At 46.2% G+C, this 27,554-nt stretch overlaps 1 protein-coding gene across 1 annotated transcript in view; it reads left to right on the top strand.

Annotated features, from left to right (window-relative positions):
* Positions 1–27,554, top strand: part of TBC1D15 (TBC1 domain family member 15) — a 114,004-nt gene that overhangs the window by 46,733 nt on the left and 39,717 nt on the right. The window contains exons 7-9 of the mRNA XM_030214306.1: positions 6,639–6,741; positions 11,898–12,095; positions 20,803–20,931. Of these exons, the coding sequence (XP_030070166.1) occupies positions 6,639–6,741; positions 11,898–12,095; positions 20,803–20,931 (430 nt within the window). The remainder of the gene's footprint in view (positions 1–6,638; positions 6,742–11,897; positions 12,096–20,802; positions 20,932–27,554) is intronic.

Consider the following 27,554-nt stretch of genomic DNA (forward strand, 5'->3'; position numbering starts at 1 on the left):
AGTGGGCAAGGATAGGACTACTATTTAGGCGATCTGATTTGCCTGCTAAACCTTCCTGGCCAGCACTTTGAATATTGCAAGTAGCCGGCTATATCACACAGTATCAATACCCATTGAACCTGACTTACCTACAGCCTTGAATAAAACTGATCACTTGTCTAACATCAATTCAAGAATGGGCTAAACACAACAAACTTTGCCTGAACCCAAGTAAAACCGAGCTTCTCTGGGTCCCTAACACAAGTGGTTACATACCTGGCATCAAAATCCCTTTTGGGAAGTATGAACTCCCCCTCAAATCACAAGTCAGGAACCTTGGAATACAGTTAGATTCAACACTTCCTCTGATTCCCCAAATCCAAGCAACCTTCAAGAGCTGCTTCTACTATTTGCGACATCTACGCTGCCTCTCTCCTTACAACGAGAAGGTAAACCTTATCCCAGTTGTGCATGCCATGGTAACATCAAGACTGGATTACTGCAATGCACTATACAATGGTCTGACTACAAAGGGCCTGCACCAGCTCCAGTTGATTCAGAATGTAGCAGCAAGACTCACAGAAAGTTGCAAGCGACCACATCACACCATTTTTGCAAAAACTTCATTGGCTACCAGTACTATACAGAGCTAAATTTAAAACTCTATGTCTGATCTTCAAGGCCCTGAAAGGAAATGGCCCCGAGTATCTGAAGAATAGGATGATCCTCCACAAACCACCAAGGACACTAAGGTCCTCCCAAGGACTTTCACTAACCACACCCTCTCCAAAAGACATTACATGATGTGATACCCGCAAGTGAGCCTTCTCCGGAGTAGCCCCCACGCTCTGGAATGCACTGCTTGAAAGGCTCCGCTTAACACAAGACTATCTCTACTTCAGGAAGCAGGTGAAAGCTTGGCTCTTCAACCAAGCCTTTCATGGAAGAAGTAACTAAGGAGTACTCAGGCTGCATATACTGCAGCAGGACATGTTTATCCACTCCTACTCTAGCTGAGATAACATTTAACCATCTCTCTGACCTCACGTGCAACTTTCTTCAAATCAATCACCTTACTTTCTAATTCTTCCTACTTTCTTACTCATCTATATGTTACAACTTTGCCTTTTTGTCACCCTTGTTGTGGTTCCTTTATCTTCCCACACCTCTCTCTCTCTTCTCCCTCACCCTCCTAGTTTTACTTTGACAAAGAGAGTTCATGAAAACTACTTATGTTTCCTCAGGCATGACAGAGTTTATGCAGCTCTAGCTCCCTATGAATGGATCCTCAGAAGCTTAGCTGAGATTGGGTGGCAGAGCTGTTAGTGAGAGGTGGGGCTGGTGGTTGGGAGGCAGGGCTAGTGCTGGGCAAGACTTCTACGGTCTGTGCCCTGAAAATGGCAGATACAAATCAAGGAAAGGTATACACAAAAAGTAGCACATATGAGTTTATCATTGGGCAGAGTAGATGGACTGTGCAGGTCTTTTTCTGCCGTCATCTACTATGTTACTATGTTAGTGAGTTAATATTTCAGCAGGTGACACATGTATGTCGGAGTTCCTCTGTCCTCCATATTCCCTCCCAGCTCAGGAAAGGGAGATCAAAGTGGGAACAGCCTGCAGAGTTGACTCTCAGTTCTATACGTTGAAGTTTCCCAAAGTGCCTTTAAGGCTGGATTAGGTTCTGATACACAAAAAAAGGAGGAGGGAACCTATTTTCCACTCCATAAGGTGCTCTTCTGCATGATGAATGGGGCTCTCAGAGGGTCCAAGATTTTGGACGGGTAGTATGCTTTCACACCAGAGTAGGTGGATAAGTGCTGGAAGTACCCAAAGAAGACTATGTTTGTGCAGGGGGGGCTGGCTCATCAATTAAGGAGGTGTATGAGAAGAAGGTGGAGCAGCAGGTTCCGACTTGTTTGTTTATTTATTTTCCTCTGGTGCTGCAGGCTTACAGGCCACCATTTCTGATAGCAACCACTGTGTAAGGTGTAGGACTTGGCCCTGTGTCTCCTCTCTCCCCATGCTCCCCCTTCCACTTTGGGTGTTTTTCTGCTGGGCTTCCCTGTAATTCAAGGCAAACAAAAAAGCTGCTTTTTCAGCATTAAAATACTGCATGTGCGTGAGGGCTGATGGGGATGGTGGGATTGCTGGAGTCCCGGGCCGGGGTCTGCCTGAGTAAACAGCAGGTCTGAGTGCTCCAGCCATGTGGCCAGGCATGCCGGCTGGCAGGCACTGTAAGACCTGTGGAAGACTGCAGTTGACTACAGCTGCCAGTTCCTTGTGCCCCTCTTTGATGAGACCATTCCTGGGGGGACAGTGGTGAGGGTAGACCATGGCTGACAGTCCCCGCTCTGAGACATTGGGACAAGTCTTTGGTGGGAATGGCAGGCATTTTGTCATAAGTACATAAGTACATAAGTAGTGCCATACTGGGAAAGACCAAAGGTCCATCTAGCCCAGCATCCTGTCACCGACAGTGGCCAATCCAGGTCAAGGGCACCTGGCACGCTCCCCAAACGTAAAAACATTCCAGACAAGTTATACCTAAAAATGCGGAATTTTTCCAAGTCCATTTAATAGCGGTCTATGGACTTGTCCTTTAGGAATCTATCTAACCCCTTTTTAAACTCCGTCAAGCTAACCGCCCGTACCACGTTCTCCGGCAACGAATTCCAGAGTCTAATTACACGTTGGGTGAAGAAAACTTTTCTCCGATTCGTTTTAAATTTACCACACTGTAGCTTCAACTCATGCCCTCTAGTCCTAGTATTTTTGGATAGCGTGAACAGTCGCTTCACATCCACCCGATCCATTCCACTCATTATTTTATACACTTCTATCATATCTCCCCTCAGCCGTCTCTTCTCCAAGCTGAAAAGCCCTAGCCTTCTCAGCCTCTCTTCATAGGAAAGTCGTCCCATCCCCACTATCATTTTCGTCGCCCTTCGCTGTACCTTTTCCAATTCTACTATATCTTTTTTGAGATACGGGTTTTTCTCCTGCTGTTTCATTTCTGCAGCAGGAGCTTTCACAGTCCCATTGGGGCTTGGGTCATGGCTGGTGTTGGGGAGGGGGAAAGTCACGAGCGCTGTTTGGTTCCGGCACTTAATTCTGTTGTTTTTAAGCAGGTTCTGGGAGCTGAAGCTGGCTCTCTGCAGGGGAGACCAGGCCCTGACTACAGTTTCTGTTGTGCTGGGGGTGAATTATAGGGGACATAGGGAACCTTTCAGACCCCCAGTTGCTTCCAGGCTCTAATTCTGAGGCAGAAGCCCCTCCCCTTCCAGAAAGAGGAAGAACATTTTGGCTGTTGTGACGGGAAGAGCTTTCCTGCTTTATTGACTGGGTATCGGAGGCCCTGAGCTTCTCTAAGGGCTCTTTGACAGAGGGAGACTCTATCCTGGAGGGTCTCATGGGCCCCCAAATCATTTTCTGCTTCATAAGGCACTCTCTCACACGATGCCAGCGGAATGGGAGATCCCAGAGGGGAATCTCCGCGTATCATCAACTATTAGGTTCCATAATGGCTACCCTGGAGTGGTGTCTGATGCTTCATTTTCAATGTTGGGCATGATCAAATTTTTATTTATTTTTGTTACATTTGTATCCCGCACTTTCCCACTCATGGCAGGCTCAATGCGGCAGGCAATGGAGGGTTAAGTGACTTGCCCCGAGTCACAAGGAGCTGCCTGTGCCGGGAATCGAACTCAGTTCCTCAGTTCCCCAGGACCAAAGTCCACCACCCTAACCACTAGGCCACTCCTCCACTGTTGCTACTATTTGAGATTCTACATGGAATGTTGCTATTCCAACATTCCATGTAGAAGTCGGCCCTTGCAGATCACCAATGTGGCCGCGCAGACTCGCAGAAACAGAAGCCTGCGCAGCCTTCTACATGGAATGTTGCTAGTGGAATAGCAACATTCCATGTAGAATCTCCAATAGTAGCAACATTCCGTGTAGAATCTCCAATAGTAGCAACGTTCCGTGTAGAATCTCCAATAGTAGCAACATTCCATGTAGAATCTCCAATAATATCTATTTTATTTTTGTTACATTTGTACCCTGCGCTTTCCCACTCATGGCAGGCTCAATGCGGCTTACATGGGGCAATGGAGGGTTAAGTGACTTGCCCCGAGTCACAAGGAGCTGCCTGTGCCGGGAATCGAACTCAGTTCCCCAGGACCAAAGTCCACCACCCTAACCACTAGGCCACTCCTCCACTGTTGCTACTATTTGAGATTCTACATGGAATGTTGCTATTCCAACATTCCATGTAGAAGTCGGCCCTTGCAGATCACCAATGTGGCCGCGCAGACTCGCAGAAACAGAAGCCTGCGCAGCCTTCTACATGGAATGTTGCTAGTGGAATAGCAACATTCCGTGTAGAATCTCCAATAGTAGCAACATTCCGTGTAGAATCTCCAATAGTAGCAACATTCCGTGTAGAATCTCCAATAGTAGCAACATTCCGTGTAGAATCTCCAATAGTAGCAACATTCCGTGTAGAATCTCCAATAGTAGCAACGTTCCGTGTAGAATCTCCAATAGTAGCAACATTCCATGTAGAATCTCCAATAATATCTATTTTATTTTTGTTACATTTGTACCCTGCGCTTTCCCACTCATGGCAGGCTCAATGCGGCTTACATGGGGCAATGGAGGGTTAAGTGACTTGCCCCGAGTCACAAGGAGCTGCCTGTGCCGGGAATCGAACTCAGTTCCCCAGGACCAAAGTCCACCACCCTAACCACTAGGCCACTCCTCCACTGTTGCTACTATTTGAGATTCTACATGGAATGTTGCTATTCCAACATTCCATGTAGAAGTCGGCCCTTGCAGATCACCAATGTGGCCGCGCAGACTCGCAGAAACAGAAGCCTGCGCAGCCTTCTACATGGAATGTTGCTAGTGGAATAGCAACATTCCATGTAGAATCTCCAATAGTAGCAACATTCCGTGTAGAATCTCCAATAGTAGCAACGTTCCGTGTAGAATCTCCAATAGTAGCAACATTCCATGTAGAATCTCCAATAATATCTATTTTATTTTTGTTACATTTGTACCCTGCGCTTTCCCACTCATGGCAGGCTCAATGCGGCTTACATGGGGCAATGGAGGGTTAAGTGACTTGCCCCGAGTCACAAGGAGCTGCCTGTGCCGGGAATCGAACTCAGTTCCCCAGGACCAAAGTCCACCACCCTAACCACTAGGCCACTCCTCCACTGTTGCTACTATTTGAGATTCTACATGGAATGTTGCTATTCCAACATTCCATGTAGAAGTCGGCCCTTGCAGATCACCAATGTGGCCGCGCAGACTCGCAGAAACAGAAGCCTGCGCAGCCTTCTACATGGAATGTTGCTAGTGGAATAGCAACATTCCATGTAGAATCTCCAATAGTAGCAACATTCCGTGTAGAATCTCCAATAGTAGCAACGTTCCGTGTAGAATCTCCAATAGTAGCAACATTCCATGTAGAATCTCCAATAATATCTATTTTATTTTTGTTACATTTGTACCCTGCGCTTTCCCACTCATGGCAGGCTCAATGCGGCTTACATGGGGCAATGGAGGGTTAAGTGACTTGCCCCGAGTCACAAGGAGCTGCCTGTGCCGGGAATCGAACTCAGTTCCCCAGGACCAAAGTCCACCACCCTAACCACTAGGCCACTCCTCCACTGTTGCTACTATTTGAGATTCTACATGGAATGTTGCTATTCCAACATTCCATGTAGAAGTCGGCCCTTGCAGATCACCAATGTGGCCGCGCAGACTCGCAGAAACAGAAGCCTGCGCAGCCTTCTACATGGAATGTTGCTAGTGGAATAGCAACATTCCATGTAGAATCTCCAATAGTAGCAACGTTCCGTGTAGAATCTCCAATAGTAGCAACATTCCGTGTAGAATCTCCAATAGTAGCAACGTTCCGTGTAGAATCTCCAATAGTAGCAACATTCCATGTAGAATCTCCAATAGTAGCAACATTCCGTGTAGAATCTCCAATAGTAGCAACATTCCATGTAGAATCTCCAATAGTAGCAACATTCCGTGTAGAATCTCCAATAGTAGCAACGTTCCGTGTAGAATCTCCAATAGTAGCAACATTCCGTGTAGAATCTCCAATAGTAGCAACATTCCGTGTAGAATCTCCAATAGTAGCAACATTCCGTGTAGAATCTCCAATAGTAGCAACGTTCCGTGTAGAATCTCCAATAATATCTATTTTATTTTTGTTACATTTGTACCCTGCGCTTTCCCACTCATGGCAGGCTCAATGCGGCTTACATGGGGCAATGGAGGGTTAAGTGACTTGCCCAGAGTCACAAGGAGCTGCCTGTGCCTGAAGTGGGAATCAAACTCAGTTCCTCAGTTCCCCAGGACCAAAGTCCACCACCCTAACCACTAGGCCACTCCTCCACAATAATATTGGACAAGGTTAAAATAGTTTTTTTAACAAGTTAAATAGCAGAGACTTAACTTTAATCAGATTGCAGATTTGTTCATCCGAGTTCTGGATTGTTTTTTGTGTCTTGTCCTGCCACCTTGAATACACTGTAAGCTCCAAAGAAGTAGGGACTGTTTTATTATTGGTGTTCAGCGCTGTGTATGTCTGGTGTGCACTCTACAAATGATTAATGAGAATAATTTTGTTACAGGTCCCCACAAGATAACAGAGTTCTTCTGGTAAACTTCCAGAACAGGAGCCCATCACAATCTTTTGAAAATCTACTTGATGAGCCAACATATAGTGTATTACAAGTAGGTTAACCTTACCTGCTATCAGCAAGTGATGACCACCAGATCCAACTACTTTGTCTGTTTTCCCATGTTCCTCCATATCTCTAGCTTTATCTTCCCCCCCCCCCCCCCCTGCGGCTTATAGATTCTTTGTTCCTGTTGCATGTTTATTGGGGAAACTGTTCCATGCATGTACCTTACTTTCTATTTAGCAGGCTTTAGTTTTGTGATATCTGACCCCTTGTTTTAGGACCTTCCCTTCCAATGAAAATGCCTTATTTTTGTGTAGCGTATGTACTTTTTTATTTTTTTTGACTGTCCTTCCTATTTCCCCCCTCTCATTTATGGTAGATATACTTAAGTTCTTAACTTTCATTTTGTACTAGTAAAAAAGGCCCGTTTCTGTATGAAAGGAAACGGGCGCTAGCAAGATTTCCCCCCCCCCCCCCCGCTCTGTCCCTGTGTCCCATCCAAGTCCCTCGGCCCCCTTTCCTCCCCTCCGATTTTCATGGCTTCCTCCCTCCCTCTGTCACTGTCCTTCACTCTGTCCTCCCAGTCCTCCCTCCGAGTTTCAGTCCCCTCTCCCCCTCTCTTACCGGGGTCCCGGCAGCAGCATTGAAGAGCGAGCAGGCTCAGCAAGTCTGCTGCCTTCCCTTCTGTTCGCTCTGAGCTGTGACTCTGCTCCCTTGCTCAGAGCAAACAGAAGGGAAGGCAGCAGACTCGCTGAGCCTGCTCGCGCTTCAATGCTTCCAGGCCAGTGACGTCAGTTATCTACTGCATGAAGCAGACCACCTCCGGCGGAAGCCACGGTCCCAGGCAGCTTCAGAACGTTGGAGGTGAGAATTATTATATAGGATAACTCATGATGCTTGCTCTGCACCACTTTGGTAAACTTTTTCTGCACTCTCTGATCTGCCAGTATTCTTTTTGGGAGTATGGACTCCAAACTGGACATATATTTCAGATGAGGTCTGAATCCATGTCTTCCACAGAGACGTTATCACTTGGCAGCACTGCCTTCTCTGCGGCTACAGCATTATTTTGGTAGTTATGCTATGAATTATCTCTACCCTTTAATGATTTCCAAATTTGCCCATTCTAGCTTTGCACTTATATATATATATATATATATATATATATATATATATATATATATATATATATATATATATATATATATATATATATATATATAATGTGTACTCGGAAAGAGACCTCTCTCTACTTTCAGTGAGATTTACGTAGAAAGTGATGGTAGATAAAGACCATATGACTTATCCAGTCTGCCCATCCATACCATCCACTATCCCTTCCTCTCCCTTAGAGATGCTTTGTTCTTGTCTCGTATATTGAATTTAGATAGTCTTCATCTCCACCAGGGGACCTTTCCACACATCCACTACCCTTTCCACAAAGTAGTATTTCCTTAGATTGCTCCCGAGTCTATCCCCTTTTTTTCCAGAGCTTCCTTTCAGTTACCTTCTGTGTATTAATGCTACAAAAGTATTTTAAGTGTCTCTTATATCTCCCCTCTCTTGCCTTTCTTCCAAAGTATACTTGTTGACGTCTTTTAAGTCCTTACACGCTTTATGATGACCAGTGACCATTTTAGTGGCCACCTTCTGGACTGTCTCCATCCTGTTGATATCTTTTTGAAGGTGCAGTCTTTAGAATTGTACACAGTATTTTAAACGGGGTGTCAGCCCCAGTGTTCAGCCCTGCTACTGAGCCCCTGGACTGGCCCTGTCCTTAATCATAGGAAACAATGTTATCTGTTGCTTGATGCTGTTAAATACTACGTGTGCCTGAAAGAATTAGGAAATCATGCTGACCCCCCCCCCACCCGCATTCCGTAGAGAGATATCAGACTTTCTTTTTAAATTCTGGTGATAGATTGCAATGCTTTTATAATCCTCCTTCTCCTCTATTGGGCAATCCAACATAACTGATTTCATTGAATATAATGCACACCCAATCCTTGTCCAGACGGCACTGTTTCCTTTTTCAGAATTATCCTTTACAATATAAACTGTACTGTCTGCAAAGGCAAAACCCATTATAAGAGCAAACTGAATGGCTAATACTTTTATGAATTGGGCCATTATTGACAACATATATTTTTCTCTAATGATGGCCTCTTGCCATGTGACAATATTCAATCGGGGAACTCCCGCTTGAGTCAATCACATGAACAACAAGAATACAAGCGGGATTACAAAATAGATTCACTGCTTGACTAAGAAATGGTGGGAAGGACCTCGGATACAGCGAACAGGCTGAAAACCTTGTGCTCATATGAGCGTCACTACGTATCAATCATCGGTCACTTACCCACCTTCCTCCACTGTGCCAATTATTAAAAAAAAAAAATGTAATTTATAAACATCAAATGTGATATGCTCACAAAAGTGAAGCTCAATGCCGCTTAGCTTTAATGTGGTTGCAATCGGGCTGCCCTGCCCAACGGTCCCGTTTCGCCCACAACCGGGGCTTCTTCAGGGGAAACAAACGGGGGGGACCCTCAGCATATCCCGCTAAAGCCACTGGACAGTCCTACAAATCGTAGTCCCCACAGCTCACTCCACATGCAGGGACAAAACGGCAGTGAATCTATTTTGTAATCCCGCTTGTATTCTTGTTGCTGTTGCCATGTGATCCTTAAAAGAGTGTTTTTCATCTGTAGCATTATCCAAGAGACAACTACTGTTATTTCATGCTTTATCTGGCTAAAGAGAACCGATTTCTCCCAGTTTAAAATTGAGCAGTTATTGATTAAAACTCTCTTTAGTTTTCAGACTCTGCTATACAGCTGGTAGAATGCCATTTTCCGCTAGATATTTGTTTTATTTAACACTGAATGCAACGAAGGCTGTTTGTGGTTGTTGAATTTATGCAGTTGGCACAGTCTGTTTCCTTCAGTTTTATCAGATCTGTTTGGTTGCGAGGCTTTGCTGTTCTCAGAGATATCCAGCGGTATGCATTTTGCTGAACTATAAACCTTAAAGACATTAAAAACATTTTGGGCTCTGTTTACTACCGTGTTTCCCCGAATATAAGACATTGTCTTATATTAATTTTTGCTCCCAAAACGGCGCTAGGTCTTATTTTCAGGGGATGTCTTATTTTGGGGAAACACGGTTGGCCCGCCCACCCTCCCTCCATCACTCCTGCAACTAACCCCCCACCCGAGATGGCCCCCCCACCTGAAGTCGCCGCCCCCCCCCCCCCCCCCCCGTCGCTCCGGAACTAACCTGAAGCCTCCTTTCACTTGCCTTTCAGTTCGCGGTGCAACAAGCAGCAGGGCAGGCCTCTCCTTCCTTCCATGCCCCGCCCTCGCCTGACGTTACGTTACGTCAGGCGAGGGCGGGACACGGAAGGAAGGAGTGGCCTGCCCTGCTGCTTGCTGCGATGCGAACTGGAAGGCAAGTGAAAGGAGGCTTCAGGTTAGTTTCGGAGTGATGGAGGGGGGTGGGGGGGCGACCTCGGGTGGGGGGTTAGTTGCAGGAGCGACGGAGGGAGGGTGGGCGGACCAACCGTGTTTCCCCGAAATAAGACATCCCCTGAAAATAAGACTTTGCTAGGCCTTACTTTCGGGGGAGGCCTTATATTTACTAAGGGCACCAAAACCTGGGTAGGTCTTATTTTCGGGGGATGTCCTATTTTCGGGGAAACACGGTAAGGTGCGCTAGCGTTTTTAGCACATGCTAAAAATTAGCGTGTGCTAATGCTAGAGACACCCATATATTCCTATAGGTGTCTCTAGCTTTAGCGCGTGCTAAAAATGCTAGCTCACCTATAGCGTAGCTTAGTAAACAGGGCCCGTTGTAGGCTTTTTAGCTTTTTCTGGGAGACGTTACCAACAGCTCTTACTCCTTCAGAGAAACTTTGTAAAAATTTACTAAACACCACTTAATTATAGTTGGATATAGCGTTGTATGTACAGTGCTTTGCTTTGCAAAATGTTTTCACACCCGTATACATGTTTGTGGAGTACCATTCAGTTAAAGTTGGAGTTTTTCACAGGTCTGCGCAACATATGTGCTGATTGTAAAAGTTGTGGGGACAATTACCATACTGTCTGGAACTCGGTGGAGGAGAGGGATTTGGAACTCGGGGAAGGAGGGGGGGAATGCACCACCTGTACAAAAGCTAGAAAAAAAATAAAAGCGGGGGACAACCCTGGAACTCGGAGGGAGGGAGGGAGGGAGGGGGATGACGATGACCCTGGAACACGGAGGAAGGGGTGACACTGGAACTGGGTGGGAGGGAGGGGGGCCCCTGGCACTCACTGTCTCTCTCTCACACACATTCACAGACACACACACACTCACTCACACACACAGACACACTCACAGACACACTCACAGACACACACACAGACACACCCAGTCTCAATGTCTCTCTGTCACACACGCTCACACATTCACTCTCTCTCTCTCACACAGTCACTCTCACACAGTCACTCTCACACACACTCAAACATACACACTCCGGGGAAAACCTTGCTAGCGCCCGTTTCCTTTGTGTCAGAAACGGGCCTTTTTTACTAGTATATTAATGAGTTATGTGCTTTAGTAAATAGCCTCTTTGAGAATAATGGAGCTTGCATTAAATAACATTCATTAACTCATATTAATGCACATTATCACCTAAACACAGGTTAATAAATGAGGCTATAGACTGTAAATCCTCCAGAGATGTGTAAATAACCAGTTGCACATGAATATAACTCACTTTGAGCTACTAATGAAAAGTGTGAGCTAAAAATATTCATAGCAAAATCAGCTTTATTTCATGGCCACCTTAGCATTTGGTTTCCATCTGAAGTTCCTTACGTATGCGTCTTGTTCCTCTCAGTAGTTATCCATCTCTATTGATAATACGTTGTTGACTCCAAACCTCTCACAAATCCTTGTTGCTTTAAAGATAGCTTATAATGGAAAATGCTCTAGAATTGGTATTAATAAAAACTGTAAACAATGTAATAGTTTTTTTACCTTCTCTAATTTCTAGCAAAGCCATATATTATTGAAAACGTATTCGTGTGGTGTCCGACGATGCCATGTCGCCTCAGTGGTGGTCATCTTTGATTTTCCTATTACTTTTACAAATTAGTAAAATAACTGTAGATAATTTTGTGTGTGTCTTTTTTTTTTTTTTTTTCTGCTTGTGTACAGAAGTTGAAAAAGGATCCCTATGTAGCTACTATGATAGGGTTCTCCAAAGTTACAAATTATATTTTTGATACTTTTCGAGGAAGCGACACTTTAGTACAACACCGACCTCCACAAGAAATGGCAGATTTTCTTAGTGATGCTATTCCGGGACTGAAAATAAACCAACAGGAAGAACCTGGATTTGAAGTTATTACACGGGTAAGGACAAAGAATTCTGCTGGTGGAAGCCCCCTGTTGGCTTGTTTATTGAACCTTTCTGACATTATGAAATTATGCTCTTGTATTAGTGCAGTGGCGTAGCAAGGGGGGCTGCCACCCGGGGCGGTTTGCCATTTCACTCCCCCCCCCCACCAGGTGCAGGACAATGACATCCCCCCCCTCCCGACCCAGTGCTTACCCTGAACTCCGTCTAAGCTCCCGCACCCTACCTTTAAAAAAAGCTCAGAAACCGAGGCGAGGCGCAGCGCCTCGCGCCTGCAAGTAAAAGAAGTATGGCTGGATCATCTCATCATCGATCGGGCCTTCCCTCGCTCTGTCCCGCCCTTCCGGAAATAGGAAGTTGCGTCAGCGGAGGGCGGGACGGACAGAGTGAGGGAAGGCCCGATCGACGACGAGACGATCCATCCATACTTCCTCTACTTGCAAGGGGGAGGCGCTGCGCCTCGCCTCGGTTTCTGAGCATTTTTAAAGGTAGGGTGCGGCAGCTTAGAGTTCAGGGTAGGCACTGGGTCTGGGGGGGTGTCATCGTGGTGCACCCGGGGGGGGGGGGGGTGGGAGCTGGCAAGAAGCACCCCCCTTGAGCTCACACCCGGGGCAGACTGCCCCTCTCCCCCCCCTTGCTACTCTAGTGTATTAGTGTTCTTTACATTCATAAGGATTATTTAGATGGGGGAGGGGCATGAAAATTTTCTAAGGGATTCACCTTGAGTAACCTGATGTCTAACCACTGAGAAAGGGGTGAGTTCCTAGTGTTCAAAAATTCAAAACCTTGTTCCATATCATCAAGCTGATCAATCCATAGACTGGTGGGTTGTGTCCATCTACCAGCAGGTGGAGATAGAGAGCAAACTTTTGCCTCCCTATATGTGTTCATGTGCTGCCGGAAACTCCCCAGTATGTTCTCTATCTCAGCAGGTGGTGGTCACACACAGCAGCAGCTCTGGCTAGGCCTCCAAGCCTAATTTTTAGGTTTTGTTGAGTGCCTGGGGTTGAGGGCTCTTTTGAGCAAGTGCAAACCTGGTGGTGCCAGGTCCCTCCTTTTCTCCCCCCTCCCGCTGGCTCCGTTAAAAAAAAAAAAAAAAAAAATTTTGAACGTCCTTAAAGGCGTTTATTTCGACGTTTATTTAAGCGTCTATTGCAGCTACTCACTGGGACACCAGGAGGCATATTTTCAAAGCACTTTGGGAGGCTAAGTTCCATAGGTTTCTATGGAACTTTGGGAGGCTAAGTGCTTTGAAAATATGCCTCCAGGTCGTTACAACTCGGAGCGGACAGCAGGTAATTTTTACCTTTTTATAGCGGGCAGGGGGTTCCCCGATTCTTCTCCTCGTGGCATATGGCGTCGGAGGGCGAGGGCGCAAAGGGTCGCTCCCCGGGTCGCTTGAGCGCTTCTAGAGGGGATGCGGGGGTCTTAAAGCCTGATTCGCCCTTGTGGGTGACAGTTTCGTGACCGATGAATGTCCCGGTCCTTCCTCCGGCGTGGCGGTTTTTCCCGCCATAAACGCCCATCCCCCGCTCCTCGCCTCCGCCATCTTGGCCGGCCACGCGGCTCGGACGGCTTCTTCTTGGGCCGCCCTTGAGGTTGGAGACATTAATGCCATGAACGCCCTTAATTTGGGCGACGGCACAGAAGCGGCTAAAGTTAAGAGCCGTTCTTCCCGCGCGGCTCCTTCGCGGAGTTTCGCGCCGGACGCCATTTTGGATGCGCAGCATGTCTCTCCCCTGCTATTGCGAGCGCCGGTTGAGGGTGCGTCTAGGGCTGTTGCCCAGGCTGCGGAAGTGCACAGTCTGGGGGGTTTCTCCCCCGAGTTTGTTTTGCTGCTGCATCAGGCCTTCCTCATGCACAACGCTGCCCCTGCTCCCTCGTCTGGTAAAGAGGTTGAGGTTCCCAGAGGTAAACGTCCTCGGGTTGATTCCCAGGCCTTGGAGGAAGTTGTCTCCTCCGATGTAGATGAGGGCAGCGTGTCTGAGGTCTCCCAACGGTCCTTTGCGGATTCCTTGGAGGAGACGGATCCCCGCTCGGATGGAGCGGATGACCCCTCTGCAGCGCGGCTTTTTAGCCCAGAGGATTTGCCCAACCTGTTGTTACAGGCCATGGACACTTTGAAGATTTCCTCTCCGGAGGACGTCTCTCCCTCAGCCCCTGTTGGCTCTGCCATTATGCTGGGGACGAAGCGCCCGCCTAGAACCTTCCACGTGCATGATGCCATGCACACCTTAATTTCGGCTCAATGGGATGTCCCAGAAGCGAGCCTTAAAGTGGCTAGGGCTATGTCCCGCCTCTATCCTTTGGCTGTGAGTGAACGTGAGGCCTATCTGTGGCCTACCGTGGATTCTTTAATCACTGCGGTGACTAAGAAAACGGCGTTGCCGGTGGAAGGTTGGCACGGCCCTAAAGGACGCCCAAGACAGAAGATTGGAGGCGGCCTTAAGGTCGTCCTTTGAGGCGGCTGCTTTAAGTTTGCAGGCCTCAGTTTGCGGCTCCTATGTGGCCAGGGCGTGCCTGACTATGGTGCAGCGGGCTTCCCCCTCGGATCATTCCTTGAGGGCTGATTGGCCGGCCCTGGAATCGGGCTTAGCCTATTTGGCAGACTTGCTGTATGATGTCTTGAGGGCCTCAGCGAAAGGCATGGCTCAGACAATCTCTGCGCGGCGGTGGCTTTGGCTGAAACATTGGTCTGCTGACCAAGCCTCTAAATCCCGCCTGGCTAGGTTGCCTTTTAAAGGCAAGCTGCTCTTTGGGGTCGAGCTGGACAAAATCGTGACCGATCTCGGCACGTCTAAGGGCAAGAAATTACCAGAGGTCAGGGCTCGGGCTAGTACTCGTCCCGGTACCTCCAGAGGACGGTTGCAGGAAGCCCGTCGGTACCGCCTGGGCAAGTCGGGTTCCTCTGCCCCCTCTTCCTTCAAGAGGAATTTCTCCCCCAAGCAGCATTCCTTTCGCAGAGACCGCCGTCCCGGAGGTGCTCCCTCCGGTCCTCCCCCAGGGTTCTCGTACCCAATGACGGGGTCTTGGTCCACGCCCCAGTGCAGATTGGAGGACGGCTGTCCTCGTTTCTGGGCGAGTGGACCACAATAACTTCAGACGCGTGGGTGCTGGAAGTCATCAGAGACGGCTACAAACTAGAGTTCTGCCGACCCTTAAAAGACGGGTTTGTACTCTCTCCCTGCAAGTCTCCGGTCAAAGCTGTGGCAGTGCAGCAGACCTTGGACAATCTGATCCGCCTGGGCGCGGTCGTTCCGGTGCCAGAAAGTCAGCTTGGCAAGGGACGTTACTCCATTTACTTTGTGGTACCAAAGAAAGGAGGTTCTGTCCGGCCTATCCTCGATCTCAAAGGGGTCAATCGGGCCTTGAAAGTGCGGCACTTTCACATGGAGACTCTCCGCTCTGTTATAGCGGCAGTGAAGGCAGGAGAGTTCCTGGCATCCTTGGACATCAAGGAAGCGTACCTGCATATTCCCATCTGGCCTCCTCATCAACGCTTTCTGCGTTTTGCAGTCCTGGGACGACACTTCTAGTTCAGAGCCCTCCCTTTCGGGTTGGCTACTGCTCCGCGGACCTTTTCCAAAGTAATGGTGGTCATCGCGGCCTTCCTACGAAAGGAAGGGGTACAAGTCCATCCTTATCTGGACGACTGGTTGATCCGAGCCCCCTCTTATGCAGAGTGCGGCAAAGCTGTGGACCGGGTAGTTGCTCTTTTGAGCTCCCTGGGATGGATCATCAACTGGGAGAAAAGCCAGCTGCGCCCGACTCAGTCCCTGGAGTACCTGGGAGTTCGATTCGACACCCAAGTGGGCAGAGTGTTCCTGCCAGACAATCGGATTGTCAAACTTCAGGCTCAGGTGGACCAGTTCCTAGTAGCCTCTCCCCTTCGGGCTTGGGACTATGTGCAGCTGTTGGGCTCTATGACGGCCACGATGGAAGTTGTGCCCTGGGCCAGGGCTCATATGAGACCACTTCAACACTCTTTGCTGCAGCGCTGGACTCCGATGTCGGAGGATTATGCTGTGCGCCTTCCCTTGGACCCAGCAGTGCGCAAGGCGCTGAGCTGGTGGATGCAGACAGACAAGTTGTCTGCGGGAATGCCTCTGGTGACCCCAGAGTGGATTGTCGTCACGACGGACGCCTCGTTGTCGGGCTGGGGAGCCCACTGCTTGGGAAGGACAGCGCAGGGGCTCTGGTCTCCTGCAGAGGCAAAGTGGTCTATCAACCTCCTGGAACTCAGAGCCATTCGGTTGGCGCTTTTGGAGTTCATCCCGGTACTGGTGTTGAAGCCTGTACGGTCCTGTCGGACAATGCCACGGCTGTGGCCTATGTCAACCGCCAGGGAGGTACCAAGAGCGCCCCTCTAGCCAAGGAGGCTATGAATCTTTGCCAGTGGGCGGAAGCGAACCTGGAGCAGCTTTCAGCGGCCCACATTGCCGGAGTCATGAATGTCAAGGCGGACTTTCTCAGTCGCCATACCTTGGAGCCCGGAGAGTGGCAGCTATCTGCTCAGGCGTTTCTTGGACATCACGAAGCGCTGGGGCCAGCCGAGCCTAGATCTGATGGCGTCATCGGCCAATTGCCAAGTGCCCGCGCTTTTTCAGCAGAGGACGGGACCCTCGATCCCTGGGAGTAGATGCTCTTCTCCAACAGTGGCCGACACAAGAGCTTCTCTATGTGTTCCCGCCCTGGCCCATGTTGGGCAGGGTGCTAGACCGGGTGGCAAAGCATCCCGGCAGGGTAATCCTGGTGGGGTCCGGATTGGCCCAGGCGTCCCTGGTATGCGGACTTGATCAGGCTCTCAGTCGACGATCCTCTGCGGCTGCCAGTGGAGCAGGGCCTGTTACATCAGGGTCCCGTGGTGATGGAGGATCCCTCCCCCTTTGGTCTTACGGCCTGGCTATTGAGCGGCAGCGTCTGAGGAAGAAGGCTTCTCAGACAAGGTCATCGCCACTATGCTGAGAGCGAGGAAGCGCTCTACTTCTACTGCTTACGCCAGGGTTTGGCGTATCTTTGCAGCGTGGTGTGAAGCAGGCTCACTTTCTCCCTTCACTGCTCCAATTTCTTCAGTGTTGGCGTTCCTGCAAGAAGGTCTGGAGAAAGGCCTGTCGCTCAGTTCCCTTAAAGTCCAGGTAGCGGCTCTGGCTTGCTTCAGGGGCCGCCTGAAGGGTGCTTCCCTGGCTTCGCAGCCAGATGTGGTGCGCTTTCTCAAGGGAGTTAATCACCTGCGCCCTCCTCTGCACTCAGTGGTGCCTGCGTGGAATCTCAACCTGGTACTAAGAGCATTGCAGAAGCCGCCTTTTGAACCCTTGTCGAGGGCATCTCTGAAAGACCTGACGTTGAAAGCAGTCTTTTTGGTGGCTATCACTTCAGCCAGAAGAGTTTCCGAGCTCCAGGCGCTCTCATGTCGAGAGCCTTTTCTGCAGTTCACTGAGGCAGGAGTGACTATTCGCACAGTGCCTTCCTTCCTGCCCAAGATTGTTTCTCGCTTCCATGTGAATCAGCAGCTCTGTCTCCCTTCCTTTCGTAGGGAGGACTACCCAGAGGAGTACTCTGCTCTTAAATATCTGGATGTGAGACGAGTCATCTTCAGATACTTGGAAGTGACCAATGATTTCCGGAAATCGGATCATCTGTTTGTCCTGTTTGCAGGTCTCGTAAGGGTTTGCAGCTGCTAAGCCTACAGTGGCAAGATGGGTCAAGGAAGCCATTGCAGCGGCTTATGTGGCGCGGGGAAGGTGCCGCCTATCCAGCTGAAGGCTCACTCCACGAGAGCTCAGGCGGCCTCGATGGCAGAGGCCGGATCCGTCTCCTTGGAAGAGATATGCAAGGCGGCAACTTGGGCTTCGGCTCATACATTCTCCAAGCATTACCGTTTGACTGTGGCTGCACGGGCGGAGGCCCGGTTTGGAGCTTCAGTGTTGAGGTCAGGAATTTCAATGTCCCGCCCTGGGTGAGTACTGCTTCGGTACATCCCACCAGTCTATGGATTGATCAGCTTGATGATATGGAAGGTAAAATTATGTATAATCATACCTGATAATTTTCTTTCCATTAATCATAGCTGATCAATCCATAGCCCCTCCCAGATATCTGTACTGTTTTTATTCTGGTTGCATTTCAGGTTCAAGTTTAGTCTTCAGTTACTTCAGAAAGACTTCGTGTTCAAGTTTTTTCACTTGGATTCTTCAAGAGTTAAGACGAGTTTGTGTTACAGTGAGCTGCTGCATTCCTCTCCCCTCCGTTTTACGGGGCTGGATTGAGACTTAAAATTCTGCCGGCACTCCCTCCCGCTTCGTGCGGCTGTAGGGCAGCTTTGTACCCCTCCCGCTTCGGCGGTGTTAGGGTCAGTCAGCTCCTCCCGCGGTTGCGGTTGCAGGATAAGCCAGATCCCCCCCGCATCGGCGGGTGTGGTGTCCCTCCCCGCTCCGCGGGGATGAGCTGGACGGATTCCCCTCCCCCACTTGTGTGGGGATGAGCTGGGTTAATTCCCCTCCCCCGTTTCGGCGGTGGTGAGCTGGGCAGAGTGTCCCTTCGTGGGTGTAATTCTCTAAGTGCTGAGTCCTGCGGATGGAGCTTTGATATCGACATACTGAGGAGTTTCCGGCAGCACATGACCACATATAGGGAGGCAAAAGTTTGCTCTCTATCTCCACCTGCTGGTAGATGGACACAACCCACCAGTCTATGGATTGATCAGCTATGATTAATGGAAAGAAAATTATCAGGTATGATTATACATAATTTTACCTTTAATACAAAAATAGAAGACGCAGATGGTATTATCTGGCTGCTTGATATGTTTCTACAAAATAATTTACGCAATCAATAGACTGTTTCTTATAGTAAGTTGTCAGAGTGAAACTTTGTAGTTTGTTGAATTTTTGTTGTTTATTTGGTGTATTGCTGCAGTTTATTAATAAAGGCTTGTATGAAATAAAAAAAACAAAAACCAGAAAGCACCTTTTGGAAAATTTTCCTTCCCACCAGTGTTTGTGTGTGTCTGTGGGGGGAGGGGGGGAGAGGCACTATGTCCATCCCTGTAAAAAGTACACATGAGGAGCTTATTTTAACTCCCCTGCCTGTACTTCTCGCAAGGACTTTGCTAACTGTGTTGGTACTCTTCTACCCACAGATCCCACCAGAGCTCACATTTGCAAAGGTTACTCTGCCAAAATCGATACTGCCATCCTGTTGAGATCAGTTTCTGCCAGCATCTTTTTGTTGTATTTCAGTATTTTTATAGCTCTGTAAATAAGAGCCTTCTGCAACATAATTATGCACAGATAATTATGTTTACAGTATAAGAATATGAGACCAGGGGGGATGCAGGTCTCTTTTTTTTTTTAGCCATCCTTGTAGTGCTTAAGACTGCAAGCTAACACTAAAATGGGGATTTTACATCTGAAAAGTAATTTGGGTGATGAAAATTTGGACGCATAGGTTGAAGCCTTTTATTTTGCCACCAAGGATCAGTGGCTATCCTGAATTCCTAGTCCTGGAAATTAGTGCAAATCCAGTAATAGTTCTAGGGTTATGTAAATTTTTGCCAAGGGACATAACTACTTACTTGATTCTGCTGAGAATTGACCCCTGGGTGTCATGCTCTCTCCTCCTTCACACACCATGAGGACCTCTCCCTTCTTTCCTCTTCTCCCTCAGACCACCTTTCCTGATCTGAACTGTGGAGCAGCAGGTTGTAAGGAGTGTGGGCTGGGGAATGAGATAATGGGTTAGATTCTAACCATGGTGCCTAAAAAAGCAAACAAACCGGTGCAGTAAATATTTCTGCTTAAGTGTATTCTATAAGCGGCACTTAGATTTAGGCGTGGTATATAGAATATGCTTAGTTGATATCCCAGCGCTTAAAACTATGCGTGTCCATTTACACCAATGAAAATATAACGTAAATCCCGGCGCTTAGATTTATGCGCATTGGGACATATTCTATAACTATGTGTGTAAATTTTGGAATGGCCACTCCCCCTTTAAACCGCGCATTGGAATTTAGGCGCAGTTCATTACAGAATACTCTTAGCGAGTTAGGCGCCTAAATTCTAATTACCAATTAGTGCTCATTATTGCTTGTTAAGAACTGTTAAGCCAGTTAAGTTATGTGTGTTATTACAGAATATGACTGGATTTCTGCGTGGATCTCTAGGCACGCTATATAGAATCTGGGGGGAATGTGTGTTCCCAAGCCCTAGGCTAATGCCGTTCCTTCCTGGCTGATGTGTTGGTGGAGGTACTTGGGAGTGCATCAGTTCTTTTTACTCGCATTCTTTCACAGGTTGTTACTACTGGGTGAGTCAGCAGCGATGGACCAGTGATAAAAGCATCATGGATCATATCTTTGACACCCATCTGACTCAAATTATGATAGGAGAGTAATGGGAATGCACAGTACTATTTGAGTTTTCTATGGTTTTTTTTTTTTTTTTTGTATTCAAAATGTGTTTCAGAGATTAATTGAAGTAGGCTGAATTGCTTGTAAGGTAAAATTAACACCATTAGTACAACCCATAAGCAGTTTTACAATTCGGTGTGTTTGTTCATTATAGAAGCGAATGTCATTTGTATTTCATTAAGTCCCTTGCAGCTGCTTGCAATAATAATTAGAGCAGTTTGGCATGTAAAAAAAAAAAAAAATGAGTGCCATAGATGCAGTTATGTAAATTTAACAAATGCTATCTATTTTAGATTGACTTAGGAGATCGCCATACAGTTCAGCGGAGAGAGCCAGTATCCGTTCAAGAGTGGACTCAGAACATGGATTCAGAAGGGAGGATCTTGAATGTAGACCGTATGAAGATGTTGATGTTCAAAGGGGTAACTTCAGTCTCCTTAATTTTCCTCACATAAGCTTCTTTACCCAGTATACCTATAGGGTCCCTGTTAAATTCTAGTATTCTCAGAAAACGAGCTTGTAAACCAGTTTTGCTGCATTTCCATTAAACAATTTAAATAGCAATCTGTACAACAAGGTTTTTTTTAACGAAGCGCATTAGCCCTGAGACCAACAAAGTTTTAAACATCTATGTTAATGCCAGAGCCTAACATACATTGAATTGGCATCATTGCGCAATATGCAAAATAATAGGCGCATTAAATTGTGCAAATGTTGTTATAGGCGGGATAATGCAAAAATGTAACCACACCTCTAGCTGTACAGTCAGCTTTCTGTGTTAACTCTGGTTTTACGAAGTATCTTAAGTTGAATGTTCCAGCACATTTTGACATAATTATTTTGCGAATACTGCATAAAATTTGGTTTATTAACGAACAAGTTTTACTGGGCAGCAGACCCTGATGAATATATAATTTTTTTTCTTATGAAACTCGTGGGGTCTTCTTGAAATTATTGTGTTAAAAATGAATCAACAATTATTTTTCTTCAGAGCCACACAAGGAATGCATTCTATTATTTACTGTTTCATATATTGACTATATTCATCTGCCTAGAATAGTGGATAGGCAGACTACAAATCTTTTTAAATGTGAATAGGGGGAAGGGTGGGGAAGATGTATTCTCTGAGGAAAAAGCAGGATAGCAAGACCTTGTATATGGATGATGTCATCCAATAGTGCCCAGATAGATGGGGGTAGTATAAAAACTCTCCAGCATTTCTCTCTAGCTTTCCAAAGTGATGTACCATATAATGCCGTTGTATCGCTCCATGGTGCGACCGTACCTTGAGTATTGTGTTCAATTCTGGTCGCCGCATCTCAAGAAAGATATAGTAGAATTGGAAAAGGTGCAGCGAAGGGCGACTAAAATGATAGCGGGGATGGGACGACTTCCCTATGAAGAAAGACTAAGGAGGCTAGGGCTATTCAGCTTGGAGAAGAGACGGCTGAGGGGAGACATGATAGAGGTATATAAAATAATGAGTGGAGTGGAACAGGTGGATGTGAAGCGTCTGTTCACGCTTTCCAAAAATACTAGGACTAGGGGGCATGCGATGAAACTACAGTGTAGTAAATTTAAAACAAATCGGAGAAAGATTTTCTTCACTCAACGTGTAATTAAACTCTGGAATTCATTGCCGGAAAATGTGGTGAAGGCGGTTAGCTTAGCAGAGTTTAAAAAGGGGTTGGACGGTTTCCTAAAGGACAAGTCCATAAACCGCTACTAAACGGACTTGGAAAACTCCAAAATTCCAGGAATAACATGTATAGAATGTTTGTACGTTTGGGAAGCTTGCCAGGTGCCCTTGGCCTGGATTGGCCGCTGTCGTGGACAGGATGCTGGGCTCGATGGACCCTTGGTCTTTTCCCAGTATGGCATTACTTATGTACTTATGTACATATGCATGGGTTTCCATGATGACACTGCTATCACATGGAGCCACTATTGTTTCACTTTACCTCACCACAGAAGAAATGGTAGAATGTGTCCTATAGGCCCCAGAGATAAAGTTTTATGGTGTATTTGTTGTTTTCACAAGGTTGCCACCTCTAGAAAACATTTTCTTATCTCATGGAGACTACTAGTTAGGGCAGAAATGTCAAACTGCCATCCTGGTGGGCCACAACTATGAGGGTTAAATGAAAAGTAATGCCTCCACCTCCTTAATTCATGACATGCTATACCTGCTCACTTGTTTGTTGAAATCTGTTCCTTCACCTCAGCTGACAAGAAGTGTCTTTGTGAAGAGGCTGTTCTGCTATTGTGAAATGGAGGCATGCAGTAAGCACTTGTCGGTGCAATTCACTGTCGCATGCAGGTTGTTTATGGTGATAACTGTGTTTGATGTGAGTATTGTGCATTGCTGGGCCAAAATATGTAAAGATTGTGGACCGGGAAGGGCTGATTTGTGTGATCAAAAAAGAAGTGGGTGACCTGTGACAGCAACGAATGAGTTTCACACAAGAAAGGATGACGAGCTTGTAAGGACAATCGGAGGGATCACTCAAAGCATGCAATCCTGAAAACTTTGAAAGAATGATGGAGTTAAGAAGCATAAGAAGGACATTTTGGTGCATCATGACAATGCTAGGTCTCTCACAGCATGAAACACCACAGATAGGTGGTGGCGAAGATAGGTCTCACATTCTTACCCCATCCACCATACAGGCCAGACTTAGCGCCATGCAATTTCCATCTTTTTCCATAATTGAAGGAATACCTTTGGGGGCATCTGTTCAACCAGTTGCTTACAGTCCTTTTCACCTCTTCATTTGAGTCGAAGAGACAAGATGTGCAGTTCTTTCATGATGGCTTTCAAAAACTTGTCCATTGTTGGTAGAAATGTGTTGTGAATGGTGGTGACAATATGTAGAAAAGTAAATGTATGTAATAAAAGTCAAGTTTCAAGCATTGTTTTCATTTTTTACTTACTACAATATATTTAAACAAAAGTTATGGAGGTGGAGTCATTACTTTTCATTTAATCCTGTTTGTCAGGATATCCCTCAAGAATATAAGAGATATATTTGCATACAATAGTAGAAATGTATGCAGCTATCTCATGAAAATTTATTAGGATTATCTAGAAAACTAAGCCCTCATGTTGTCGATCTTGAGTGCATTGAGGCAGGAAGCTCTTTCTGAGTACTGGTCAGCATTGAGGTCTGACATGATGTGATTTATCCACCCCTCACAATTCATTGGAGTGGATCTCAATTTTTAATATAGTGTGTATTTTTTACTTTTAAACGATTTTTATTGATGATCATACATTTGGAACAGAATTATTAAAGGCAAACATTCTGTAATCATAACAACACATCATTTGCATTTATGTACATCTTATCTGGATCATCAATTTTACCCCTTTTTCTCCCCCTCTACCCATCCCTCCCTATAACCTCTGTACCGTGAACTTCTTACTTCATGGTATATATTCCTTCCAGATTCTGTCACCAGACTTTACCCGTCTAAATCAAGGAGTATATGTATTTTATAAACAAACAAATGGGTAATAAAACACGAATTCCCCAGTCTACCTCTGTTTGCCTGCAGAACCAAGTTTTTCAATTTTTTTCCAGAATGTAGAACATTTTTTTTTTCCTCAAGTCCACAGAAAGAAGCTTCTAGAGTTTTGGGGCCTATGTGTCAGAAGGCTTTCTCCCTAGTTGATGACAAACAGCAGACAGGGACAGCAAATCCAAAAGTTCCAGCTGGGAATAGTTGAGTGAATGTCCTGATAAACCTCTCTTCATAGGTTTTGCTAGATAACATTGTCAGTACCATGTGTGTATACATAAACAAGGCATGAATCTTTAAAACGGATCCTAATTTCATGTGGTAACCAATGAAGGTTATAAAGAGGTAGACAAAATCCTGTCGTAATTTTTTACTTTCAGAACACAGCTGTAATTTCCTGGAGAATCACACAACAGAAAATTTCTCCAGATTCTTTATTAAACTATGATCATGCAACTGACCATGTGACCGTAGCTTACTGATCTGAGGAGCCATGGAGGCTCATTTTCAAAGCACTTAAACTTACAAAGTTCCATAGGTTTCTGTGCAACTTTGTAAGTCTAAGTGCTTTGAAAATGCGCCTTCATAAGCTATTATCTGAAGGTGATCTGCAAAAAAAAAAAAAAATCCACCCTGAACTCTAGATCCCAGTGGGCAAAGGAAGACCTCAAAGGCCTTGCCTGGTAATTTTGTGTGAGTCCTTGGGCTTGCTACAAAAATACTGTAGAGCTGATGTTAGCACAGGACCTGATGTAGAGTGGTGTCAGCAAACAAGTTGTTCTGTCTCCATCTGCTGGTAGAGGAGCATAAAACCCATATGCTAGAACTAGTCTGGCTGGACACAAGGAAAGAAAATTAGTGGGTCAGGCTAAACATTATTTTCTCTTTAAATTTAGCCCCTAACATTTAGTCCTCTGGGGCAGGGAAATACCTCCTGTAGTTGACTTTAATTTGTTTTGAGCTCATATTTGGAAAGGTGTAAGTAATTAAATCTAAAAATCCAAATTCTTACCTCTAGTGTATTAATTATTCCTTTGAGGTATTTAAATGTCTCTATCATAGCCCCTCTTTCCATCTGTTCTCTGTTGTATACAAATTTAGGTCCTTGAGTTTCATTTCACAGGACTTAACGTGCAGACTCTGCACTATTAGGTATCCCAGGGGAAGGAAATAAAAATCAGAGTGAGGAAGGGGGGATCTTAATGAGTGTGTGTTTTTTAATTTCCAACTGAATTATCTAAAAATAATTTGCAAGTACTGCTGCTTTTAATTAAGTTTGTTTATTTGGTTCATTAAATTTGCTGTTTCATAAAGGATGAGAACAGATAATCTGAAGAAGTGAACGGTTGGCTGTCGTTTTTCTCCACTTACATGAAAGAAAAGTGCTAAATTATTATGGAGAATGGTCTTCATTTTATTAAACAGTAACTTTAAAGCAACATTTTAGCATAGTCAGCTGTGTTTAAATGCATACTCATGAGTGCGTAGCACATTTTCACTCTGCTAGAGTCTTAGATGTAATTCATGGTTGCATAATTTTTTTTGACTCCAATAAGATTTGTGTCCGCTGCAGTCATCCTTATAATTATCTTTATATATAAAATGCTTAGGTCCTTGGTTCGTGTCTGTTGAGAACTAAGCTGGTGTGGCTTTGGTTGTGAGTGGGTCCTGTGTCCCAATCTGTGTGTACTTTGCAAAGAGCCTCCTCTTTTGCAAAGTTGCTGGGCTTTGAGAATGGCTGTGCGATTGCAGAGCTGAGGGAGCACAGGGAGACAGAAGAATAGAAACGGAGAAAAATGTAGGCCGATAAAGACCATATGGCCTATCCAGTCTGCCCATTCATGCCATCTACTCTATCACTCCCTTGGAGATTCTATGTTCTTGTCCTAAACTCACTCGAATTCAGATACTGGTTTCGTCTCCTTCACTTCCACAGGGAAGGCTGTTCCACGAATTCACCACCCTTTCTGTGAAGATGTATTTCCTCAGGATATTAATGGATAGGAAGAGAAAAAGGAAAGAGCATTCAGGCTATGGTTGTGAGGGAAGAGGGGTCGGGAGAGATGAATTGTACTCATTTGAGATAAGTGAGATGAGAGTGCTAGAGTAGGACAGATGGAGGGGTTTTTCTAGTGTCTGCCAGTCTGTTATATTAGTTCTGGCTGGCCAAGTGAATGCTTTTTTTTTTTTTTTTCTGTTCCTTTTTCTGGGCTTATGAAAGGTCGCTGTTTCTCAAAAAAAGATATCGTGGAATTAGAACTGTATTCCTGGGTTGCCCAAGGAGCATTGTAGTTAAGGCAACCCTTAGCTTGGCTATCACCTCCTGTGTGAGTCATATACCTGCTTGTCCATGGAGAAAGAATTTGCTTACCTGTATCTAGCTTCGTATTGACTGAGGAGATAGGGACAGTTAGTACTGGAGCATTCATGCATACTCAGGAAGCCCATTTTGAGACTTTCCTGTGCTAAGATGTAGCAATTATATTTGCTAGGTAGACATCACCCGTATGTATGACTGCATTTCCTTGCCATCCACAAAGAGCCCCCATTGCAGGTAAATAACCTCACCTTCTAGGAAGTTGCTAATCCTGCTGCACTCCTAGGAACTCTACCACCTGTCTCCCACTCTAGCATTTGCTGCTTGAGGCAGTTGGGGGGAGTGTTTGTCAGGGTTTTGTGTGTGTGCTCCATACACTCTTGGGACCTCTCTGCTGTCACCTTACTCATTCTCGTGTTGCTCAGACCACCCTTCTTCTTTGTCTCATTTCATCCTAGCTTTCACCTTTCTGTTTTGCTGACCTCCCATTTCCTTTCATTCTCCTTCCCCCATCCAGTGTAGCAGGCCTTCCTCTCCTGCTGGGTAGAGAACCCTACAGAATTGAATGTGTTGTTTTGCAGGTCTCCTCCTCTGTGTTACCATCTTCTCTGTATATAGTGCCCCCCACTCCCCCCCCCCCAAAAAAAAAAAAAATCTTGCTCTGTGTGCTAATTTGGCCACAGGCAGGGAAGGTTTAGTGGGCTGCAGTTTGGAATTTCTCCTTTATATGGTAGACTGGCCTTGCCCAGTGCATCCCAGGATTCACCATGCAGGACAGAGTGCCACCATTATGAAAATGACGGGGCCAGGGGCAGGAGCGAAAGGCATCACTCTTGCCTTCAGGTATGGGAGGGGGGTGTGTGCTTGGAAAAGGGGATCCATTAGACCACCGGGGATTTTGGTGTGTTGATAATAGGGAGGTCAGATTGGGAGGAGGGGGGTCCTACTAGACCACCAGGTAATTTTATGTTTTACTGTTGGGGAATGGGGATGGTTGGGACCTGGTTTGGTTGGGAAAAGGAGAGGGTGGGAGGCTGCTAGGGATAGGGGGCTGTGCAGAAAGCTGGGTCGGGGTACCGTCAATTTTTGCTTTCTTTTTCTTCAATGTCACCCTTCCTGTCAGTGCCTGAGCCAGTCACTGCTCAGGCACCTACAGGAAAAATGGCATTTAGCAATGATTTGTAGATTACTGTTGTTTTAAAATCA

Source organism: Microcaecilia unicolor, chromosome 9 (assembly GCF_901765095.1).
Source record: "Microcaecilia unicolor chromosome 9, aMicUni1.1, whole genome shotgun sequence".
In the NCBI taxonomy this organism is placed as follows: Eukaryota; Metazoa; Chordata; class Amphibia; order Gymnophiona; family Siphonopidae; genus Microcaecilia; species Microcaecilia unicolor.